We start from the raw sequence: 24,261 nt of genomic DNA on the forward strand, positions 1-24,261 counted from the left end.
GAAGAGAAGAAAAAAAAATTAAAAGTTGAAAACAATTTAAAAAAATTTTGAAAGTGAAAATTTTCTATTTTCAAAATTTAATAAATTTTATTTAAAATTTAAAATTAAAAAAAATAAAAATAGAGTTACTAAACACTATTTTAAAATTAATTATCAAATTTTTAGTTAATTAAATAAAAAACTATTTTTTTAATGGTTACCAAACAGCACCTTAATTTCTTTTAAAAATGGAAATAAAATATGTAGGTCTCACATCAATTTAGAATTAAAAACTAGGCAATCTCATAAGGGTGGTTGGGGGATTTCCATTACCCTTGAAATTATAATTTGTCATTTTTACCCTTATTTAATTAGAAAAATTAAAAAATGTATATACATGTGATTTTTTTAATCTTTATATAAAATATTATTTATTTGTATAGAACCACATACATATACATATATAATTTAAGGATATATAACGATCATGTGTTGTGCAAAAATTACCGATTGAATCATCTATTCTGTTAAATGATAATTTTGATCTTGTATTTTGCAAGATGGAACAAAATAATACATTGAGCTAGATTTTGGTCAAATAACTTTCAATATGACCAAAACACCCCTACTTTTATAAATAAATTAATTTAATAAAATAAAAATTAATATAAAATTTAAAAAAATATAAAGAAAATCATATTTTAATTAATTAAAACTTTAAAATAGTTATATAAAATATTTAAACCTAAACACTAAACTTAAAACTTAAATTTCATCATTAACTAATAACATTAACAAATTAATCAAAATTTATAAAATATTTATATTAATATAAAAATTTAACCAAGGGTATTTTTTTAACTTACAAATAATTTATTACAATCTTAAATTAAAATAAATACATCAATGAGAATATTGCTTATTAAAATCCAATTCAAACAAATAAAATATACAACTTACTTTGACTTTTATTCATTAATTCGATTACTAATGATAACGATTACATGAATCTAAACTATATAGATTTTAGTATTTTTCAGCCATATATACGTGCACTCTTAATGGTTACTACCCATAGTTACTTTAATATTAATTATTGGATTAAGATTATCAATAGTCTATATTTATAGTTGTTAATTAATATTTCTAAAAATAAATTTTAATTTTTTTTTAAATTTTGGAAAAATTACCTGATAAAAACGTGTATTTATTATGAAAATATAATATTGTAAACTTTTCATTTTTCAAATGCATGTCAATTTCTAAATATAGCTAATGTTCTCATTGGTTAGAATCAACATTAATTATAACAAAAAAAAAAACTAAATTCGAAATTAATATAAAAAAAAAAAATTTACATGTTGGTGACTTGCTACATCAAGTCACTATGTTGTCACATTATCATAATTATTAGTCCCCATCTATTGATAGTAACCATTGAGAAGTCTTCTATGCATAGTACACCCATATACCATGTAAATACAAGTCATGACATGCAATTCTTTTATATCTCTACTCATACACATATGAACATACATACAATTGACCCTGTAAAACTATATTTAGTGAAGTCCAAAGAAAAAGCTAGAAGAAGTTCTTACTACATGCATTACTACTAGAAATTAATTTTGTAAATCTCATAGTAGGTTTTTCCACATGGAGCAACTTACACCAAAGACAAAAAAAAAAAAAAAATTAAAAGAAAAATTGTTAGCAATTTCCATCATGTTTGCTTTATTAGCAGCAACCAAAATTGTGGCCAGAAGCAAAAACATCAATAGCTCAAAATGACTTCTATACATACTTTGATCTTCAATTCTAGTCCTTAACTTGAGAATTTAGCACAAAACTTGGAAATGCCATCGTTATGTCCCTAAATATGGAAACAAATATTGAAAATATATGAGAATTTTGATTCAATATTTTGTAAATTAAGCTAGTTAGTTTGATCAATATTCTTGCAAGGACCAACAAAACATATTTGTATTAATTTTATCATTATTTAAGAGTATAAATGGTAATTAACTAAGAAAAAAATGATTAGGTATCAAAATGATAATATTTTATGAGTAATTAACAAAAATAGATATTTTTTTTAGTCATTATGCAAAATATATAGTATTTTTTTAATATATAATTCTTTATAAAATTGTATATTGACTATATGTTAAGTGTATATACGACATGATATTAAGTAATTATCAAAATGATATTGTTTTTTATAATTCTTTTTAAAATAACCTTTCATATAGGGTACAATCGAGTACGTGGGGAATGTTATTTTGTAAAGAACTATAAAATAAAGATTATTGTGTAAAGTGACTGAAAAAAATCTTTTTCCGAAACCCTAATTTTTGTAAAATGATATCGAAAAAAAAAATGTTAATGCTAAGTTCTTTCTCACCTTAGATATGGAAGAGTCATGTTCTTTATGAGATTTGGATGCTTTAATACAAACTCTCTCCATTCTTCCTTATCAATTTTCCCATCGCCTTTTGAATCTGCTTCGGTCATTGTCTTTAAAATAAAATCTCAAATTATTTAGAAAGAATAACAAGTGATGAAAAAAAATAAAAATTACATCAAATTAATACTTTAATGGAAAATAATGGATAAACCTTTTCTACAATTGATTCAATTACTTCGTCGGAAAGTGTAAGATTTGATTCATTAAAAAGAGCCAATACCATCTCCTTCACCTATAAAAAATTTCAGACAAAAAGTTTCAAGCACTTGGGACATAGAACTTATGAGTCACCATATAGAATTTTTGTGAATATATATAGAGAATGACTACAACGCATTTCCTTGTTTTGCAACACCGGTGCATCCTTTTTCTATTTTGGCACTTAGAAAGATATAATCATAATTTTTTTATATGACGGTGTACATTGTAGGTATTTAGAATATCCTGCAAATTTTCAAGAAATTCTAAATAATTTATGAAGCCGAAAACATAGTTCAAACTATTGAATTTACACGCGTACACAAAAAATAGGCATGCGTGCAACAGAGAGTTTAGACTCTGTTTCGGTACCATAATTTATTCAGAATTTCTTGAAATTTGTAGGATGTTCTAGATAGCTATAATGTACACCATCATATAAAAATAATTGAGATTATAACTATTCAGGTGCCGAAATAGAAAAATGATGCACCGGTGTTACAAAAAAATGGGATATGTTGTAGTCGCTCCCTATATATATATATATATTAATGTGATTTAGGGAATTAATATTCTTTTGATAATTTTTTACCAATTAATAATTTAAATAAAATATCTAGTAAATTCTACAAAATATCAAATATGTTGGAAATACTATTTTGTGAAGAAAAAAATATTAAAAGAAAATATTTTGCTAAATGATATTAAAAAATGTATTATTTTGCCAAAATGAATTCTAAGATATATATGATGTATATATAGAAAATTATTGGGTGGTGATTATTTTTAATAACTACTTTTAAGTACTTTTAGTATTTTTGATAGCTACAATTCTATTTTTCTACATGACGGTGTATAGTGTAGTGACCTTCTACAAATTTTCAGAAAATTTCGAATAATTTAGAATGGTGAAATCAGGATTCAAATAGCCTAAATAGTCTGCTGCACTCATATATAAATATCGAAACAAACATGTGTGCAACAAACTATTTGAATCTTGATTTCGACATTCTAAATTATTTAGGATTTACTGAAAATTTAGGGAGGTACCCTCTAACCACATTATACAATACCATTACGTACACCTGCTATAAGTTAGTTAGACAAATTATCAAATTAATAAACCGAGTAATTTTTCACAAGGATCTACATGACTTATACTCCAAACTACGTGATTTGTGATCATAAATGATAAATTGCCATATCAATTAACTCGAATGTTAATCTAGTAACTTATAAGAGTAGTTACCTCCGGATACGACCCATAAAATATATTACAACTCATACAGCATATACCGAAAATATTTAAATTAACTATAGATAAACAATCATTACTATATTGATTTATATATATATATATATATTGTTCTAACCTCTTCACGCTCAATATATCCAGTCTGTCTTAGATCATAGAGTCTAAATGCAACTGAACACATAAACGAAATTGTTAAGGCACTGAACAAACACATGTTTTTTTTTTCTTCACATTATATTGAACCAAAGAAACAAGCAAAAAAGAACTGAAAATTATAAGAATGTGATATCATACATAAAATTTTGTCATTTTCAGGAGCTTTGGGATGGAATATGCTTAATGACCGAACAAACTCGCCAAACTCAATAACCCCATTTCGCTTATAATCGAACAAATCGAAAACCTGTTATATATATATATATATATATATATATATAGAAAGAGTTTCCAAATATGATCAGCCAATGATCATATCAAAGATCAATAGTTTAACAATAAGTTCAATAGAAGAAGAAGATGATGAGATATTTTTGTGTCCAGTTAATGTCTTAAAATTCATATCTGATTTTAGAATTTGCACAAATTAATGGAAATGTGTTTGACCACCCCATATATATATATATAAATATTTAAGAAACGATTACGGTGTTTACTGATTTTTGTCAATATTGGTGTTGACAAAAGTAGGTTTTGGCGTGTGAATAGTTATAAATTCTATTTTTTCATTATGACAGTGTATATTGTATTATTTAGAACATTTTACAAAGAAATTTCGAATAATTTACAGTATTGAAAACAAGGTTCAAACAGCTTGTTGCACACGTGCACTCAAAAACAGGCATGAGTGGAAAATTCAATTGTTTGAACTTTATTTTCGGTACTGTAAATTATTTAGAATTTATTGAAATTTTGTGGGATGTTCTAAATGACTACAATATATACCGTCATAGTGAAAAAATTAGAATTTATAACTATCCACATATCGAAACCAACTTTTATCAACACCTGTGTTGACAAAATCGTAGTCATTCCTTATATATTTATAAAAACATTGTAAAAAATGATTTTTCACTTGGTTTTAGTAGAAGAATCCAATCAAAGAGTGTTGAGTAACAATTAAAAATTGTGGGGTTGAATGTAGTCATGTCCAGAGACTAGTTTTTAAATTAGACCCTAAACTTTCAAAAGTATAATTGTATATATAATTATTATAAATATATCCAATTTTATATTAAGTCCTAAATGTAATTTACTCTTAAGTAATATGTAATACAATTTTTATATTACTTGTGAATAAATTACATTTAGGGACTTGATATAAAATTGGATATATTTATAATAATTATATGCAATTTTAGATGTACATATTAATGGGTAAATCTTTGGTGCACCCCCGAAAAGGGGCACACTGGTGTATCATCTCTAGGTTTTGGTTCAAGAAGTATTTTTGGCATAAATTTTTTTATGGTTGTGTATATTGTAGTTAGTTAGAGCATCTTGTAAATTTTCGGGAAATTCTGAATAATTTATAGTATAAAAAACAAAATTTCAAATAGTTTGTTGCAAGCATGACTTTTTTTTATGCGCGTGGAAAACAACTTATTTGAATCTTATTTTCGACATTATAAATTATTTAAAAATAAATTTATTTTAAATAATGCTCTAAATAATTACAATGGGCACAATTATAATAAAAAAATCACCGAAAATATATCTCGAGCCAGAAACACCAAAAGGTGTTCCAGTATACCTTTTTTGGGTGCACCCTCCAATATCTATAATTACATTATTATTTTGTGGGAGATGACATGTACATCCAAAATCAGAAATTTAATACAATATTGTATAGAAGAAAAGTAAAAAGTAATAAGTAATAGACATATATAATCAAAACAATGTAAGATGTATATACATACCCTGTCTGCAAAAAGATTCTTCTGTTTACTATTTTGAAATAGAGCTAGTTGGAACTCTTCCTGCTCACACAATTCAAAAAATTCTGCTCAGCACGTGTTCATGAATCAAACAATGAACCAAATAAATTCTATAATAAATGAATTTATAATTTTGTAGACAATGTATTTTGGCTTATTACCGGTTTGAATTTTATTATCTATTTGGATATTATATTTTGACAAATTATTTTTTGGACCATGTGTTTTGTAAAATGATTCAAATATGTCATTAAACCTGATTTTGATAAACAAAAAATTGAGTATAACAATATAATTTTTAGGCAGAATGACTGTATTTTTGTTCTGAGTTGTTAGTTTAATGAATTATTTGTGATTTCAGTTCAAAAAACTTTGAACAAAATCGAGTTTATGGGTCTATTTGAACTATTTTAAAAAACACATGATCCAAAAAGTAATTTATCAAAACACAGAGTCCAAACAAGTAATGAGACAATGTATAAACCCTAAGAACATTCAACTAATTTAAAATTATTCCATCAAATAATAATAATAATCATTAATCATTATAAATTACCTTGTGAATTAGACCATCATCAATTAAGGTACTGCTTAATTTCTTGAACAGATCATACAAGGCCTCCACTTCATTCACAGTAACTGTCAAATTATTAAAAATAATCTCTCAAAATAATCTCCAAAACTTGAATTTCTCATAATATAATTAATTAACTTGCATTATACACACAAGGGTCCCATGACATTTTCTTATTTATAATCATAGAATTTATATATATATATATATATATATCTGTCTTAAAATATTTGAGGAGTAGTTTTAGGCAAAACAAAACAAAAAATAAATGAAGTTTGTTCGAGAGAAAATTTTATTATTTTTAAAATATATTAAATAGATTATCCGAAAATAAATGAAAATATAATATTTGTATGATAAAAATTAACGATATTTTTCAATAATAAAATAAGGGAAATATTTTTATAGATTTATCTTAAGAAGTAATGCATTTTCCAAGTATAATAATAATCGCTATCATTTTTTTTCTTTACAAAACTGCATTATGTGCATATTGATAATCTTAAAATTAATTATTTTTAATAAAATTAAAATGCCAGCTAATTTTGACTAAAACAATATATATAAATGTTATACATGAAAAAAAAATTATAATCTTGGGCAACAGTACCAGACCTACACTTTAATTTTTTTTTGTTCGTATTATTTATATTAAATCAGTAAATATATATTTTTAATATAAAATTTTAAGAAAAATAGTAATAAAATCCTCTAAAAAAATTTAAAATATAATTAGTCCTCCTTAAAAATAAATTTCTGACTCCTTCTGATACATGTAAGATAGATTATAGCAATAATCAGATTCCAAACAATTTCTATCTATATGAACATTTTTAAGTGAAACCTTAAATAATAATAATAATAAAAAGTACTTAGGTATATATAATTAACTTACAAGCGGTTTCCGAGGCAAGAATGACTGGATCTTCGTACTGAAATCTTAGTCTAGGAACTATGGCTTTCTTTGAACAAAAACAGTTTATTAAGAAAGTAGCCATTATTATTATTATTATTCGATTTTTGATACAACACCTACAACAATGGACAAGAAAAAGAAACATTAAAGTCAATAATGACTAATTAATTAAGTTGCTTTCTACTCCTAATTTTCATGCTGTACATCAAATAAATAATAAATTGTATTTTTGCTTACTGAATTTTTGACACTACTATATCTCTTAAAATATAAAATCTGTTAAAAATTTTCCTGAATTATTAATACTATCAGATTATGCATCTGTTTAAATTTTTATAATTAAAGAGGCACAATTTGGTAATTATCAAAATTCGGGGGACAAAAATATTAATTATTTTATGCAAATCATAAAAAAAGCACAATTTAATAGTATTAATAATTCATAGAGAAATTTTAATACATCGTATATTTTAGATGGCACAATCTGATAATACCAAAAGTTTAGGAGGCAAAAATACTATTTTTTCTAACATAAAACTCTTTTAAATTAATAAAATCTTATAAACCAAAATATAAATTATAGATAATCAGCAGCATGAACCATGAAGCTCAAATCCTTAAAAAAAAAAAAAAGTCAACCCATAAATCTTTTGAACTCTTTGAATGGTTTTCTCTACATGAAATTTGACTCTACATATACATATATGATCATAAATTGTGACCAAAAAATCTCTCTTTTTGAAGAAAAAAAGATGAAAAACAGACCAAACCCAATATTCATTTGGTTAATTCCAGTAGAAGAGGCATATACATATATATATATATATATGTATATGTATATATAGTTACTATATACATATGTATACACATAGTTTGAGTGATTGAGGTTTTTGAGTTAAAGCTATATGAAACTAACCTGATGAATGGTGATGATCAGAGGTCTTCTTCAATGAGTTTAATGAAGAAAAATTGGTTCACTTTCAGAACCAGAAGTACATTTAACTTATTTCATTATTCAATTTATTTTGTCATTTGAGTCTATTATATCACTTTCCACCACCATTCATAGTCTATATTTTATTTATAATTATATATTATTAACTTGATCTATTTTATTTTATATACGTCAGATACATGAACTTTTAAACTAATTTGACTTGATCTTTAAAAAAATATAGCAGCAAGGGAACAACATTATTAGTACTTAGGGTGTGTTTGGTACGAGGTAATTTGTAGGAGTAGAGTTAGATGGTTTTTAGATTAAGAGAATGTGAAACTCAAGTGTTTGAAGGGGTTAAGACTACCCTCAAATTAAGCTAAAAAATTAGACTCTCCTATAAACACAAACTCTAAAATTATTAAAAATAAATTTATAAAACATAAGTTAAATTTCACATTTTTATTACCACCAAACGAAACCTTCTACCAAACGCTCCCTTAGTATATGTATGTAGGTAACCACTTTCTTTTTCTTAAACAAAAAAAATCCCCACTTTTTTTCAATATTTTACATGAATTATTTGCCGAAAGTCAAGCTTTTTCTTAGGTTATAAAAAAAGTAACTTATTTTGATAATAAATAAATAATAATAATGTAGCTTCTATAATAATAAACAAATAAATGTATATTTAGATTAGAAAAAGTCTATAGTACATGGGTGAATTTAATAAATGTATGATTGTTTTGATTGATAATTATAAAAAATTAATTATATAATGTTATAACGTGTGATCCGACAAAGAAGGAATAATGTTCTTTTTTTTTCCTCCAGCTTATTTAATGTGCCACATGTGGTGATTATAAATAATGTCTTATTTTTCTTTTTTTAATTTGTCATTAATTTTTTTTTTTTAAAAATACTTATAATATTGTTTTATTGTAAAATAGTTTTCCCTTTCCTAAATAAATAAGTCCAATCACAGATTTGGTTATCTAAACAAATCAGAAAAACTTACCGACCACTTTCATTTAAAAAAAATAATTAAAATGAATGTTGGAGATGATCTCCAAAGAATTTTAACCACTCATTTTGTTAAATAATAATAAAAAATTATAGTAAATGTTTGTTTGTTATGGGAAATAATAGAATATTGTCTGTCTTATGTATTTTTCGAATAGTTACTTATAGTATTGTTAGATCTTATCAAATAATTATAGCTAGTTTAGAAAATATTTTATAGTATGTGATTAAAAAAGTTAATTCATAAATTAATACCAATACAATTTTTGTTTTTATGATATTTAAATATAATTATGATAGAGAGGTAACAATTGAAAAACGAGTGTTGAGGAAACTCTCTTACACTTATGTAAATAATTGACAAGTGTCATTATCTAAATATTTGATATTTAAAAAAAATTATAAGTAAATATTATAATAAAGGGAATTTACTTATTTGATATTTTATATTTTTGCAAAGTATCATTTTGGTACTTTCTGTTTTCAATAATGTTCATATGATACCCTGTATTTTAAAATTATACATATTTGATACGATTTAATAGATAAAATTTTGTCAATATTATCAAACTGTCATTAGTTATATGTAATCAAGTAATTAAATTTAAATTTGGACCTTATGTAATTGATTAAATTAATAAATTTATTAATTAAATTTGAGTTTAGGGTACCAAATATATATGATTTTAAAATGCAGGGTACCAAATATGTACGATTTCAAAATACTGGGTACCAAATGAATATTATTATAAACACAGAGTATCAAAATGATACTTTGCAAAAATACATGGTACCAAATGGTTACCTACCCTATAATAAATGAGTAAATAGAGTATAACAAAAACTTTTTCTTATACCTAGGTGAAGACACACTAAGCATGTGCCTAGTGTCACGAGCTCACTTTTTAGGCAGCAGAACATCCATGCAACATCTTGACTTTTTTTAGACAAAAGTTAATCTTCCAACTAACTGAGTTACAGGTAGTACATTTCTTGTGCGACATGTGCCTCATGCACAATTTCGCCCATTCAACAACTCTCACCTAGTCATACTCACACGCATATATGAGTACATCCACACATCAAGGTGATAAGGTCATTTTTGTATTAATATTTGTTAAGTTTTTCTATGTTTGGATGGTGTTATGATAACATTTTTAATAGTTTTAACTAAGTTTCGTGATTCTACAACATATTTTCTACGTTGCGTTTTATGATGATAAATCTGATATTTTGATGGCAAGTGTAGTTAAAATAAACTTTTAGGAGTATTCAAAGCTTTCGGGATTGAAATGTGGAAGTGGTGGCAACGTGGAAGCTATCTAAGATCAAGAATTAAAGAAATTGGAGGTAGGTTGCGGCTCAAAAAACTCAGGCCGCGGCACTTTAAATGGAAATTGCACTATCAGAATTTTTTCTTCCAGACAGGCCGCTGCCTAGGGTGTCAGGCCGCTGCCTGAGGAACAGATTTAGGCACAGTTTTTGTTCTAGGCCGCGGCTTGCGACGTCGTTTTTAGATTTTTTATTACTTTTTAATTAGAATTTAATTGAGACTATAAATGATGATTAGGGTTAATTTGAGAGGGATCTTTATTACGGTTTTAAGAGAGAAAAAGACTGAGAAAGGGCTGAAGAGAAGACTACAAGACTACATTACTTTTGTTCATCAATCTAGTTTCTTTTCTTCCCTTAATCTCTTTAATTTTAATTATAATTATGTTTGTGATTATGATTACTATTATGGAGTAGATTCTTTTTAGGTTAAGGGTTAATTCAAAACCCAAGACATGAATTCTTGATTATTGATAATGAATATTGTTCTTTAATTTCTCTCAATATTAGATTGCTTCTATTTTTCCAATTGAATGTTATGAATCTTGTAATTTCTTGTTAGGTGGCCAACTAATTAAGGTTTTACATTGTTCAATTGTCATCTTAGAATTACTACTCACCTAATAGTTTAGGATTCTAAGTATACGTGATAAATTGCAATTGATAGTGATGTCAAAATAATTGTTGATTGTGATGAAAAATAGAACCTAGGTTAAATGAATTATATGATTCATTAATTTATTGCCTAGATTAACTTGTTTCCATAGAACTTAATGCTTTATCTAAGTTAAATAGATTGTATGCTTCATAGATTTATTGCTTAGATAAAAGAGTTAATTATTGAGTGCTTCGCCTTGATTACTTATAATAGGAAGACTGAGATAATTGACTGCTTCAGTGTTATCTGCGGGGTTAATAGTTTAATTGAGAAATTGGAATAATATTTATTATTAGTGATTAGGAATGATTGTTGAGGGTGGAGATTAACCTTTAATTGTTTCTTAATATCGTATTATCAATCTTTAATTGTTTTCTAGTTTATGTTATTTAATTTTGAGTTAAAAAATCAAAATCCCCTTTTAAGTTTTAGTGTTAATTCTTGAATGATAAAGTGAACGATAGTCCTCGTGGGTTCGACCTGTGCTTGCTATTATACTGAAATAATTGGAAGTATTGAAAAAAAAAATCATTGTTAAATTTGTGTGGTATATGACAGCCATCACAAGGCTTATTAGCCAAGATACTTACACTGTTTATATGTTCTTAATTATTATGGCAAGACAAATTCCAACACTGATGCTCACCCAAACATTCACAAGTAAAGTAATATGTGTGGCCAAGTGCCAACACTAAGTTGATATGCCAACGCCTCTCATCATGCCCCATTCAATATTGTCTAAGTAGCCAACTCATGGCCCCAATGAGAACTTTCACATGTGAGCAAGCACTCAAAATTGTTCACCTAACTTGTATATATCATACATCATATATTTGGCTTTCTCTAGCATGGTGTAGTTGTCTTATGCGTGCATATTACTAAGTCTCGCAAATGGCCACCAACGTTATCTCGTGTTCAAACCTATTCATTATGCACCTCAACGACTCCCGGAGGTCTAATCCATATTCCATGCTAGTGACATACTGACAAGCCAAGGGAAACGTACATTAAACCTCTGGCAGCTCACTTCGGGGCACTACCAAGTCAGCTTGGTAATATATGAGTCGTCCTACTCATAGAGACATACACATCCCCTTGTGGTCCCTATATGCCTGCCCTATTAGCCTACCATTACTAGTATTAACTCACTTACTGTCCATGCACTGGGGTGGTGGAAAGCTAACACCGGACTACCCCCTCCCTGTTATATTTTTTCATATAATATAATGTTAGATTAAATAATGTGATAAATGTGATTTGTTACACCTTGTAACATATTATTGAGGGTTACAAAATCAGACACATGTGTGTGTCCAAATATAATATATTTTGGAGTTACAAATTTGTAACTCTCAAATATGATCCAATAAGGTGTAGATTGAGAGTTACACATTTGTGTTTGAATTTCATAGAGTCATTATGTGATATGGTTGTTGAAGACATGTTTTTAACTCCTATTAGGTATGTGGAGGTTACAAAATCATGTGGGAAGAGATTGGAACGTTTTTGGAAAAACTGAAATTCCGAGGCTGAAACAGCCTGGTGGTCGCGACCACAAGCTTCCCAGGTTGCGACCTCGGAGTCAGAAGCCAGCGGCTGCGCCCTGGGGTGCTGACAGCCAATTCTAATTTTCAATTTTCTCCAAATTGAACGATTTTAACATCCCAAGTAACTCTCAAGTATTCATCTTAATTCCATAAACATCAAATTAAACATTTGGTGACAACCATGGGGGTTGGTAGAATTTGAAATTCAAAGGGTGTCTCAAAACTCTATAAATAGGAGCATAATGTTCACTTGTAAGACAAACAATTTTCTATCCTCAAAGCACTTGGCTGGAAAATACACCATAGAGGTTTGATAATTCCAAAGAGTTATTTCCTTGTGAGATCACATAGTGCTAAGAGAATAGGGGAAATAAGCATTTGGACAAAGGTCTTGAACCTTGTTAAAGTTGGTGATCCCGACTACTTTACACTTTGGTTGTGTGAGAGTTTGTGTTATTTCTATTGTTCTTATTTCATTTTTTTGTTCTTATTGTTATTATTGTTTTAAATTTGTGATCTTCTTCTTCTACATCTTTCTATTTACTTGTATTTTGTGCAATTGAGTTGTAACATTTCTTTAATCAAACACCTTGTCTATTGTATTTTTGCACAAAGTTGTATTTTGGTTTTCCCAATTTCCATCGAATAATATATATTCTATAACACTCCCTACATAAAATTATTTAAGTAATAAAAATAAAATAAGAATAGAAAAAAGTCATAGTGTAGATAGTAATATATATGCATCAACTATTTTTAGTTTCTACTATATCTCGCAATGTTCTTTGGTGAATTTGATGAAGAAAAAAAGCTCCAATCACTTGATAAAGAACAAACTATCACACAAATTTATAAGATAAAAAAATGATATGTATGTCTTTATTATTTTTAAATAAATATGATTTAATTATTTAAATTATCATAAAATATCTTTAAAATATCATATTTTAATTAATTATTTAATTTTTGTTTAAGTTTATGTTTGCTATAGTTTTTTAATTTAGCAGTGATAACAAAATATTATATATTATATGTTGATGCGGTTCTTCGGCAACGGATAATTAATAGAATAAAGAGCGAGATTAGTGCTAAATAATGAACCGTAATAGATGAATGATCTCAAAATAAAATGATAATACGAATACTTTTTTAGGTGGTTCAAAGGTTAAAATCATTTTAGTCCATCAACCAATATTATTGATATCTTTCTGATATTCTTTTACAGGGTATTTCTTTACAAAATAGAATCCAACTCCTTGCAACTCCCAGGATCTTCATATTTATAGGGAGAGGGCACTTGGGGGTTGGCAAGGGAGGTCATCCCGTGACCTTCTTACCCATCATGTCACTTCTGTGACATTCATGATTAATTCCTAAAACCTGACAATGAAGTGTGGTCTAATCAATAGGTAAGGGGGATAATGGGCCGCACGGCCCAACCCAGTCGTGGGTGTCTGAACACACACGTTTATGCTGCGTGTCCGAGAATTCAGGGATGGATCAGACACGTGATGTCTGATATATGCACATTTACATTGCGTGGTTGACTTTATAAGGAGTCATAGGTGCCAACTCAAGCTTGCACCTCGAGCTTGATGTACTGTAATATCCAACATTTTCATAATACATTTTTTATTATAAATCAGAGTTTTAATACATAAAATGTACAAGTTTACAAATTTAAGAAATAGTAATGGAAAAATAGTGTTTAAAATATTATTTTATGTTTTTAATGAGATTAAAGAGAGAGAAACTTGAGTAGTCAAGTATTGGACCCAAATGTCATATAATTTTAATTGGGGATTTTTATAAAATTAAGAAAGTTTTGTTAAAGGGCTTATTTGAAAAGAATTTTAGCATTTTGGGTCCAAGTGTAATTAAAAAAAATAATAATAAATAAATAAATAAAATAAAAGGCTTCAGCCTTTCTTTTTACCCGAGCCCCTCTCTCTCTCTCTCCTCATAATTTTTTTTTTCTTCTCCTTCTCTCTCTTTCTCTTCCTCTTTCTTTCTCTCTCTTTCTCCTCTGCATGCTACTGTTGCCGACGACGCAGGAGTACTTTCTGGTCACCAATTATAGCCACGCGCCGGACCGTTGGATTCAGAGGCCTCCGAACTATCGACCACGCGGGAATCTAGAGCTCACTCGCTGATTAAACGCCTCAACCACTCGATTTAAGTTCGGCCACCTCGCGACTTCAAAGTTGCGATTCGGCCACCTCGGGCATCCGTTTGCTGATCCGTCACCACCATCGTGTTCCTCGTGTTGTGGGCTTCAAAACCCAATAACTTGTTCCTACATCTACCATAGTTGGGTGGTGGGCCCACCACGAGCCACCGCGATCCACCGTAGACCGACGGTCGAAACTTAGTGTTCGAGGTTCCGAAGTACGTTTTGAGTCTCAGAAAATCATCGTTTGACTTGTTGTGGAACCCAATCATTGTGGTATAAATTCTTTAACATATATTGTTAGTGATTAGAGTAATTATTATTATGTGTATTTATAGTATATAATTATATATTCTTAATATATGGAATATTTTTCTGTAATTATACTGGCTGTCTGGGATTATATATATTTTTGATACAGGTTTTGATTTTGGGTTTGTCCATTTTATAGCCGTTGTGCTGTCCAATTTTCTAGAAAATATTATATATTAAATCAAGTATAAAAATACATATTTAATTGATTTTATATTAATATAGAAATTATTATGATTAAGTAATTTTAATTATTATTGTTATTATTTTGTTAAGTAAATCAAAAATATAGTTTCATATATATATATATATGAAAAGTGTGATTTATAGTAAACCTATTATTTAACAATTATTCTTATATATTAATATTTTGTTAATATTTGAATATTAAAATAATATCAATATTAGTTTCTTACAGTTATTGATATTTGTAAGACCAGTGAATTTTGGATAAAGTATATTTATTATATCACTGGAATTGATATTATGACTAATTAATAATAATATAAATATTTATATTTATATTATTATCATTATATCGATTATTACAATTTTATGTTAAAAATATGATTTCTTTTATAAAATGACTATTTGAATATATACATTCATATGTGTATTGTTATTGAAGTATTTTATTATTAATATTGAAGTAAGTTTATTTATAGACGATAATTATTATTCTTGTTATTATTATCATAAGAGTCCATTATCTTATGAGCAAGGTTTAAAGCATAGTTGTATATGAAGAGTTATTTGCATTAGGATGATAATAATTATTATTATCATTTATATAGTTTCTGGTATTGTTAATATACACTATCAATAGTGTATATTTACGATTTTGATAGAATTTAATAAATGATGTGCCTTGAATATGATTTGTATGGATTTGATTGATTGACTCTTGGTGAGCACTTTTAAAATAAGCTAAGGACCTAAGGTAAGTAAATCTCACATTTTTGTGCTTAAGTGTAAGATGCATGACTACATTGATTGTGTATATCTAATGAGTTAAGTATGAGATGATGATGATGCATATGATAAGTATGTGAAGAATGGTTATATGAATATCATGATAGTGTTGTGTGATATGAAATTGATGAATTTCGTGATATGTGAAAGATGTCTTACTTGGATAAGATTGATATGAATTATGTGCAAGTATGTGTTCTTATGTTGATGAATATGTGGATTACTGTTATGTTCATGATTTTGTTATATGTTATGATATATGAAGCGTTTAAGTTTTTAGGCTGGAAACCTTAGACCTGAGCCATAGCTCTACGTTAAGGTATAACAACGCCACCAACCCAAAGCTTCATGTATTATGACTAAAGATGTTTTGAGTTATATGAAATGTGATACAATGCCTTAATTGAATACCATCAACATGAATCATGAACATGAACATTGACATTTCAGCATCAGCATGTATGCATGGCATGTACAGTTATGTGATACATTATTATGTGATATAAGACCATGCATATGAATATGAGAAAAGTTATGAAATTCCTTGAAAAGTCTTATGTAAAATTAAACATTTTAATGACACAAGACTTAAGCAAAGTGATAATAATATGTTTAAAAAGGGTGCCACTGTTTTGATGAAGCAATTAAGTAAGTTCAGCAAAGAAGACGGAGGTCTATAAGACTAATAGTGGCTGCCCACTAGTATGGGCTAGGTCAGAGTTAACCATTCAGACATGTTTGCCATGTTCCCGTCTTTCTCCTCCATATGTGTAATAAGTAAGGCAGCTATGGCAACGATGAAATGAGTGTTATGATGAGCCTAGCTGTGATGATGGCTAGCCGGAGGAGAACCCATGGGATTCTATATGATATGTGTAACAAGCCCTGCAGTCATTGGCCGAATCAAACAGTGTGCACAAGTGATATTGGGCCCATAAAAATGTGAAACTAAAAGAAATATCAGAAAAGTAAAGTTTGAAAGTGCATGAGCAATAAACGAAATGCATAAGTATATAAGTCAGCATATTAGTATATGGGCACTTCAAACTCACGACATTCATGTGTATGTGTATGCATAAGATTTGCTTACTGAGCGTTAGCTCATTATGTTATTTTCCAACATTTTTCCAGGTGTGGCTTTAGCTGTTGAGCAACTTGTGGAGCACAGACTCAGTAGCAATGCAATAGTGGTTTAGAGTTTTTCATATGGATACATTAAATTTATAGTATTCATACGTGTAATAATTTCTATTAATAAGTTTATATAAAAGTTTTAAATTTTTCTGTATTTCTTAGTATCTTTTTATTTAATTCATTTGGTCAAGTGCCTTACATACTCGTAAACCCTAGAATTACGAGTATGTGGCGGACGTACCCCACCTTAGGGTCGTCTCATGTACTCTCAGCTCGTGGTGCCCATACTTCTGACCCGACTTCTTAGTAATCTCATTAAGCCTTTGGTTACCTCGAGCTAAAGAGGTAGGATCTGGTAACAGCAGCTCCGGGTACGTGGCATCCACGTGGCTGATATAATTATGCCATTTCTCAGCTCGCTAATAACCCGTGGATATTTAGGGCCCAAGCCCCTGCTCGTGGCACACGACGTCACCTGGGGCCATAGTTGGAGCTTTTAGGCTTCTTTGTGGACTCTTCACATTCCGCCCATTACGCTGGTATCGAATACGTGGAGCATCGTGGTTGGTGACGGTCCGTCTTCCGAGAACCGCATTAAATGGCCTAGCCTATATTCGGCCGTCGTTTCGTCTTTCGAGTAGTGATCCTCGTATCCTACACCAAGGCGATCCAATGGCCCTCCTCCTTTGGCCTTTTACGTATATAAAAGGGCTGGCCACCTTTCGCATGGGCTACCCGTTCATTTGAAAATTTTCCCATTTTCTCATCTTCTTCTTTCTTCTTAGTCTCAAAATCCTTCCTTTCTTCCTGTCACTGTTCCCAAGGTTCCAGAAATTCAGACACGAGAGCTCCTTCTAGACTCCGGTACCAGCGATCCCAACAGGATTTCAACCCAGACGACCCTTTCAGTCTCACCACAGCAAATCATTTCTGTAAGTCCTCCGTTTGTGCATGTTTTAAATGTTTTCCTTCGTTGTTGCTTAGGTAAACTTTCTCTTTAATCGCATGCAGTAGGTTGCTTGTTTTTTGCTGGTATTTTATGCATAGGTTTTTATCCTAGGGGCATCGACCGTAGGAAAAACCATTTAGGAGCATGACTCATAGGATACACTGTCTGGGATGATTTTCTGGGTCAAATTTTTTATGCCTGTTTGGAATAGCCAGTTCTTAGGGTGCAAAAATCGGGTAGCTTAGGGGACACGCTTCACAGGCGGTTTTGCCTACTGAAACTTTCCTTCCAAGGCAAACTTTTATTCTGACCCTCCTGACACACAGATTCCGAGTAGTCGGGGACCCGTTGGGAGCACAGGCGCGTGTTCATAGAACCGCGTGGTATCACTCGCCACGGGCTGAGATTACCTCAGCCCGTGTAAAGGAAACGCCTCGCGCTAGATTCTTTCTTATACTTAGGTCGCCTTTTCTAAATTTTCTTCTTTGTTCATTAGACGATCAGATGGGACCTAAGAAGAGCGCACCCAAGAAGAATGTGGGTAGCTCGTCTTCCCAGCAATCCAACAAAGGAAAGGAGGTGGCCACGGACTCCCCGATCCCCAACTTCGGTCCAACCGTGGAGAAGGAGGTCGAGGTGGGGCCCGACGCCTTTTTCGAGGCCGAGAGGATCGCCTCGAAGGTCACCACCCAAGGGATAGTCAACAAAATCTTGCTTTCCCACAACATTGAGATAGGGAGGGGCGCCCTGGACGCCCAACCTCCCCTTGAAGGCGAGCGGAGCTGCGCGCCGCTTGATGAGGAGTACGCCGCCTGGAGCAACGAGCATCTCAAGGCTGGGGCCTTCCTCCCACTGGACCAGTACTTCGCGGATTTTTTAAATTATGTGAAGATGGCTCCCTTCCAACTCCCCCCTAACTCATATCGTTTGTTAGCGGGGTTTAAGTATCTATTCCTGAAGCAGGAATGGGAGGTCCCCACGCCGGCGGACATCCTCTACTTCTTCTGCCTCAAAGCCAGCCCAGAGCAGCGGGGGTGAGGCGACGGGTTCTCCTACCTGACCCGTTTTCCAAATTCGGCTGCGGTCATCGAGCTGCTGCATTCAATAGCAGCTGATTCATGCCATCAATCCTCCTTTGCTTTTGCTACTGATGGCATTTTCTTAGAAATGGAATATTGATCTTGTCCCCAGCCACCCAAATGACTTTAAGGACCAGTTCTTTATGTCAAAGGGGTTTCACAACTGCGAGCACCATTATTTCAACCGTCCTCGTAAGTACCTTCTACCCTCAGCTCGTAAGTTGATTTCTGACTAGTCTCTTTTTATTCGTTCCTGACTTAGAAACTATCATGCAGTTATTTTTGCGAGGACAACTAAGTCAGTGACCCTTGGGGGTCAATATGAGACATTGGCGGGGCTCCCCCCAAGTGAAAAGGATTATCGCCAGCTCGTGTCCGACGAGACGATGCTAGCGTGCATGTTAATCTCTCTGGGCCAAACTTTGGCCTTAAGGAGACCGCGGAGCCTCCCTCCTGCTCGCGAGATGGCACCCATCCCCGAAGAGGAGGCCGCGGGCGAGGATGAGGACAAGGAGGATGAGGTGCCCCTCGTGTAGCGGAAGCGGGCTCTGGAGGTCGCCTAAGAAGTAAACGTGGAGAGGGCCAAGGTAATCCTTATCTGTTTAGGGATTTAGATAGGGCCACTGCCGACCTACGGCTTGCTAGGTTTAACCCCAGCCAACCCGTTCATCGCCATCAAAATGACCCAGACCGCGACATCACCTTACTCCAATGCGTCGACCAGCTCATGCTATGTTATGACATGAGCCGCACTAGGGGTACTATAGTTGTAGATAATACATTAGCTTTTAGGTCGGCCTTTTTCGAGGATTACGGGACCAATCTTAGGTCGTGGCCCTCCCTCCTGGAGGGTGTAGTAGCTCCGGGTCTTAGGCAGTACATAGAAGAGTCCAGTCTCGAGGCAGATTCGGATCCAGATCCTCTTCTAGCTTGCGAAGTCGTTACCTTAGACTCCTCCGCCGAAGCTCCGGGGCCGGAGGTCGTGACCATAGATTCCTCCTCTAGCTCGGAGGGTAGGACCCATTTCAATACATACTTAAGATCTGCTTTCTTTTCTTTTGTTGTTTTGCACAAATATTTTTACATGTATATTAATGCTTTGCTGTCTGTTTCAACAGAAGAGATGTCGCAGCCTGGGAACAATGATTTGCGAGCTATGTTCCCTGGGGGAAACCCTTCCTCTGGGGCTTCCGGGCCCATGGTGAAGAGGCTTCGGATGGCGAAGAAAGCCATCGAGACTACCTCAAAGTCTCCTGCGAAGGGGAAAAACCAAGCCCTGGCTGCTCAAGAGAAAGTGCCTCCGCCCCCTCCTGCAATGGAGAAGATTCCCCCGCCTCCTTCGCGAGCTCCCGTCTCTATTCAAGAATCGGAGGTGCCTACTGGGACCTTATCAACTACGACCCCCGAGGTGCGCATCCCGGTCAACCCCCGGGCCTTGGAGAAAATCCCCGATGTCTTCAGGGGGACGGTCTACGAGACTGCGCCCTACATGGTGGACCACTGTTACAATGCCACCTCGAGGGATCTGCGGGAGATCGAGACAAGGAGTCCCGAGAATGTGATGGAGTCTTCATTGGGGATAACCCTCACGGTAAGTTGTCCTTGCCACTGGTACTCCCTGTTTGTTTGTATCATTACTTTTCCTAAGGCACTTGCCTTATTATCTTTTGGTCTTGCAGGGGGCTCTGGCTCTCCACCGGAGTATATCTCGGTCCCGAGCCAAGATCGAGGAGATCGGGGGTGAGCACCAGGCTGCTCAGGTTGCTCTCGCGACGGCTCAACAACAGGAAAGGGATGCCAAGGCGGCCCTGACAACTGCTCAAGAGAGCGAGAGGGTCGCCCAGGCCGAGCTGGAGGCATCCCGGACCAAGCTGCAGGAGGCCGATGCCACCAAGGCCGCCCTAGCTGCTGCAAACATTGAGCTCGAGGAAGCCAAGGCTGCCCAGGCCGCACTGGACGCCGCGAAGGTTGAGACCAAAAAGGCCAAGGTTGCCCTGGCGGCGGAGAGGGTAGCTTCCAGCTCCTCCATGGAGGCTATGTTGTACCACTGTTGGGTCTTCTACCCGGAAGATGACTTCTCCTTTATGGGGCCGGACGCGTGGAAGTCCTTCTTGGAGAAGTTCAAGGTTCACCTTCAACAAGAGGCACCCTCCGAGACCGGGGAGACTTCCACTGCCACCGAGGAGGATGGCGAGGGGGCGACCTCATCAGAGCGGCCTGGCGGGGCATAGGACTTTTCTTTTTCTTTTTATCCTCTACGTATTTTTTTTTGGTAACTTTATCTTATGAGGTTTTCTGACCTCGAGACAATTGACTTCTTCAACTTTATTTTTATTGACTTACATATTTTTGCCTCTATCTCATTTCTCTTCTATGCATTTGGTAATAATCTTAGTTTTTGTTGGTGTTGTGATTGGCATCTTATGCTTTTCTGGGAAAAACATGCTAATCAACTTGAACCAACTTCTAAGATAAGTCCTAATTGTATCCAGGACATTAATTTAAAAACTTAGTTCACGTCAATCCTTCATCAATATCTCGTGCTTTTTAGGAAAAACATCGATCAATCAATTTGAATTAACTCCTAAGTTTTTTAGGACCTGGTTGAATCTAGGACATTAATTTTGAAAACTTAGTTCGGGTTAATCCTTTATTGATATCTCGTGCTCTTTAGGAAAAACATCGATCAATAAATTTGAACTAACTTCTAAGTTTTAGGACCTGGTTGAATCCAGGACATTAATTTGAAAACTTAGTTCATGTTAATCCTTTATTGGTATCTCGTGCTCTTTAAAAAAAACATCGATCAATCAATTTGAACTAACTTCTAAGTTTTTAGGACGACCTGGTTCTATCCAGGATATAACTTAGTTCGTGTTAATCCTTTATTGATATCTCCTGCTTTTTAAGAAAAACATCGATCAATCAATTTGAACTAACTTCTAAGTTTTTAGGACGACCTGGTTATATCCAGGATATAGCTTAGTTCACGTTAATCCTTTATCAATATCTCGTGCTTTTTAAGAAAAACATCGATCAATCAATTTAAATTAACTTCTAAGTCTTTAAGATGACCTGATTATATCTAGGACATATGCCCCCCAAGTAATTAGGAAAGGGTCTTTCATGGTTACTTGACATTACATCGACAAATATACACAATAATGAAAAAAGATTTTATTCTCATTACTTAATAAACAAAAGATGGCCTTTCTGATTAAGCCTTACAAAGGTATCATTGATAATATTTCTTCAAATGGATAGCGTTCCAAGTTCGTGGGACTGCTTCTCCATTAAGCCGAGCTAACTTGTAGGTTCATTCTTTTATGACCTCGGTTATTTGGTAGGGCCCTTCCCAGTTCGGCCCCAATACTCCGTCTTTGGGATCCTTATTGGCTAAGAAGACTTTTCTGAGGACCAGGTCGCCAATGCCAAAGGCGTGTTTTCTGACCTTTGAGTTTAAATAATGAGTGATCTTTTGCTGATAATGCGCGAGCTATAGCTGTGAATATTCTCGTCTTTCATCAATCAGGTCGAGGGACGCGCAGAGCAATCCGTGATTGCGGTCCTGGTCAAATGTCTGGACTCTATGCGAGGCTACCTTTATTTTGACAGGAATGACTGCCTCACTCCCGAAAGCCAGGGAGAAAGGAGTATGACCCGTCGGTGCTCGATGTGAGGTCCGGTATGCCCACAGTACCTGGGGGAGCTGTTCTGGCCAGACTCCCTTGGCTTCGTCAAGTCTTTTCTTAAGGCTTGCCTTTAGCGTTTTATTGACGGCCTTGACCTGCCCATTCGCCTGGGGATAGGCAACGGAGGAGAAGCTTTTTACAATGTCGTGCCTCTCACAGAACTCGGTGAAGAGGTCGCTGTCAAACTGCGTTCCATTATCTGATACGATCTTCTTTGGCAGTCTGAATCGGCAGATAATGCTTTTGACCACGAAGTCGATGACTCTTTTTGAAGTGATTGTTGCCAGGGGCTCTGCTTCTGCCCACTTGGTGAAGTAGTCGATAGCCACAACCGCATAACGGACTCCTCCCTTTCCAGTAGGGAGGGCGCCAACCAAGTCAATTCCCCAGACCGCGAATGGCCACGGGGACGAGATCTTCTTCAGCTCGACTGGGGGAGCGCGGGCAACTGTAGCGAATCGCTGGCATTTGTCACATTTTTTGACGTAGGAGATCGAGTTCTTTGATAGAGTGGGCCACTAATATCCTTGCCTTAATATCTTTAGGGCCAATCTTTGCCCCCCAGCGTGATCTCCGCAAAAACCCTCGTGCACTTCCTGCAAAATGGTCTTCGCTTCGCCTGGCAGGACACATTGTAGGAGAGGTAGAGAGTCCACGCCGGTATAATATCCTATCTACCACTGTATACCTTGGAGCCTGGTAAAGTACCCGCCTTGCGTCATTTCGCTCTTCAGGTAACTTTCCTGCTGAGATTCCTCATTTCCACCTTGGACGGTCATTGTTAATTGCCCGGGTTTTAATTTTCCCTTCATAGAAATGTTGTAGCATTCCCTGGCAGCAAGTTGATCGCCACAGACTGTGCATATCCCCGTGGAAGAGGGGAATTTTAGCGCGAGGTGGCGGATGGAGGTAACGACTTCAAACGCTATTAGTGTAGGTCGACCCAAAATGGCATTGTATGCGGCGGGACAATCGATGACCACAAACTCGAGGAGTTTCGAGACTGTCCGAGGTCCCTCTCCCAAGGTGATCACCAGCTCGATCGTTCCTATTGCCGCCGATCCTTCTCTAGAGAATCCGTAAAGCATCATGGAGGTGGCTTTCAGCTCAGTGACAGACAAACCCATCTTTTC

General features: G+C 33.4%; 1 protein-coding gene across 1 annotated transcript; it reads right to left on the minus strand.

Moving 5' to 3' along the window:
- Positions 1 to 1,547: 1,547 nt before the first annotated feature.
- Positions 1,548 to 7,435, minus strand: LOC133834115 (calcineurin B-like protein 7). The gene is made up of 8 exons (XM_062263620.1): positions 7,303 to 7,435; positions 6,390 to 6,472; positions 5,816 to 5,875; positions 4,194 to 4,302; positions 4,018 to 4,070; positions 2,598 to 2,678; positions 2,384 to 2,496; positions 1,548 to 1,852 (listed from the first exon to the last, which is right to left on the minus strand). Exons 1-8 carry the CDS (start codon positions 7,403 to 7,405, stop codon positions 1,798 to 1,800), a joined length of 657 nt encoding a protein of 218 aa, XP_062119604.1. The 5' UTR covers positions 7,406 to 7,435; the 3' UTR covers positions 1,548 to 1,797.
- Positions 7,436 to 24,261: the final 16,826 nt, after the last annotated feature.

The sequence above is a fragment of the Humulus lupulus genome, chromosome 5 (assembly GCF_963169125.1).
Source record: "Humulus lupulus chromosome 5, drHumLupu1.1, whole genome shotgun sequence".
Taxonomy (NCBI): Eukaryota; Viridiplantae; Streptophyta; class Magnoliopsida; order Rosales; family Cannabaceae; genus Humulus; species Humulus lupulus.

Excerpts from the sequence above, each read along its gene's own strand:
- LOC133834115 (XM_062263620.1), bottom strand. The coding sequence starts at position 7,405 with ATGGCTACTTTCTTAATAAACTGTTTTTGTTCAAAGAAAGCCATAGTT. Across the intron at positions 6,473-7,302 it reads TCTTGCCTCGGAAACCGCTT|TTACTGTGAATGAAGTGGAG; the intron begins GTAAGTTAATTA and ends ATAATTTGACAG. Across the intron at positions 1,853-2,383 it reads ATGACTCTTCCATATCTAAG|GGACATAACGATGGCATTTC; the intron begins GTGAGAAAGAAC and ends TTCCATATTTAG.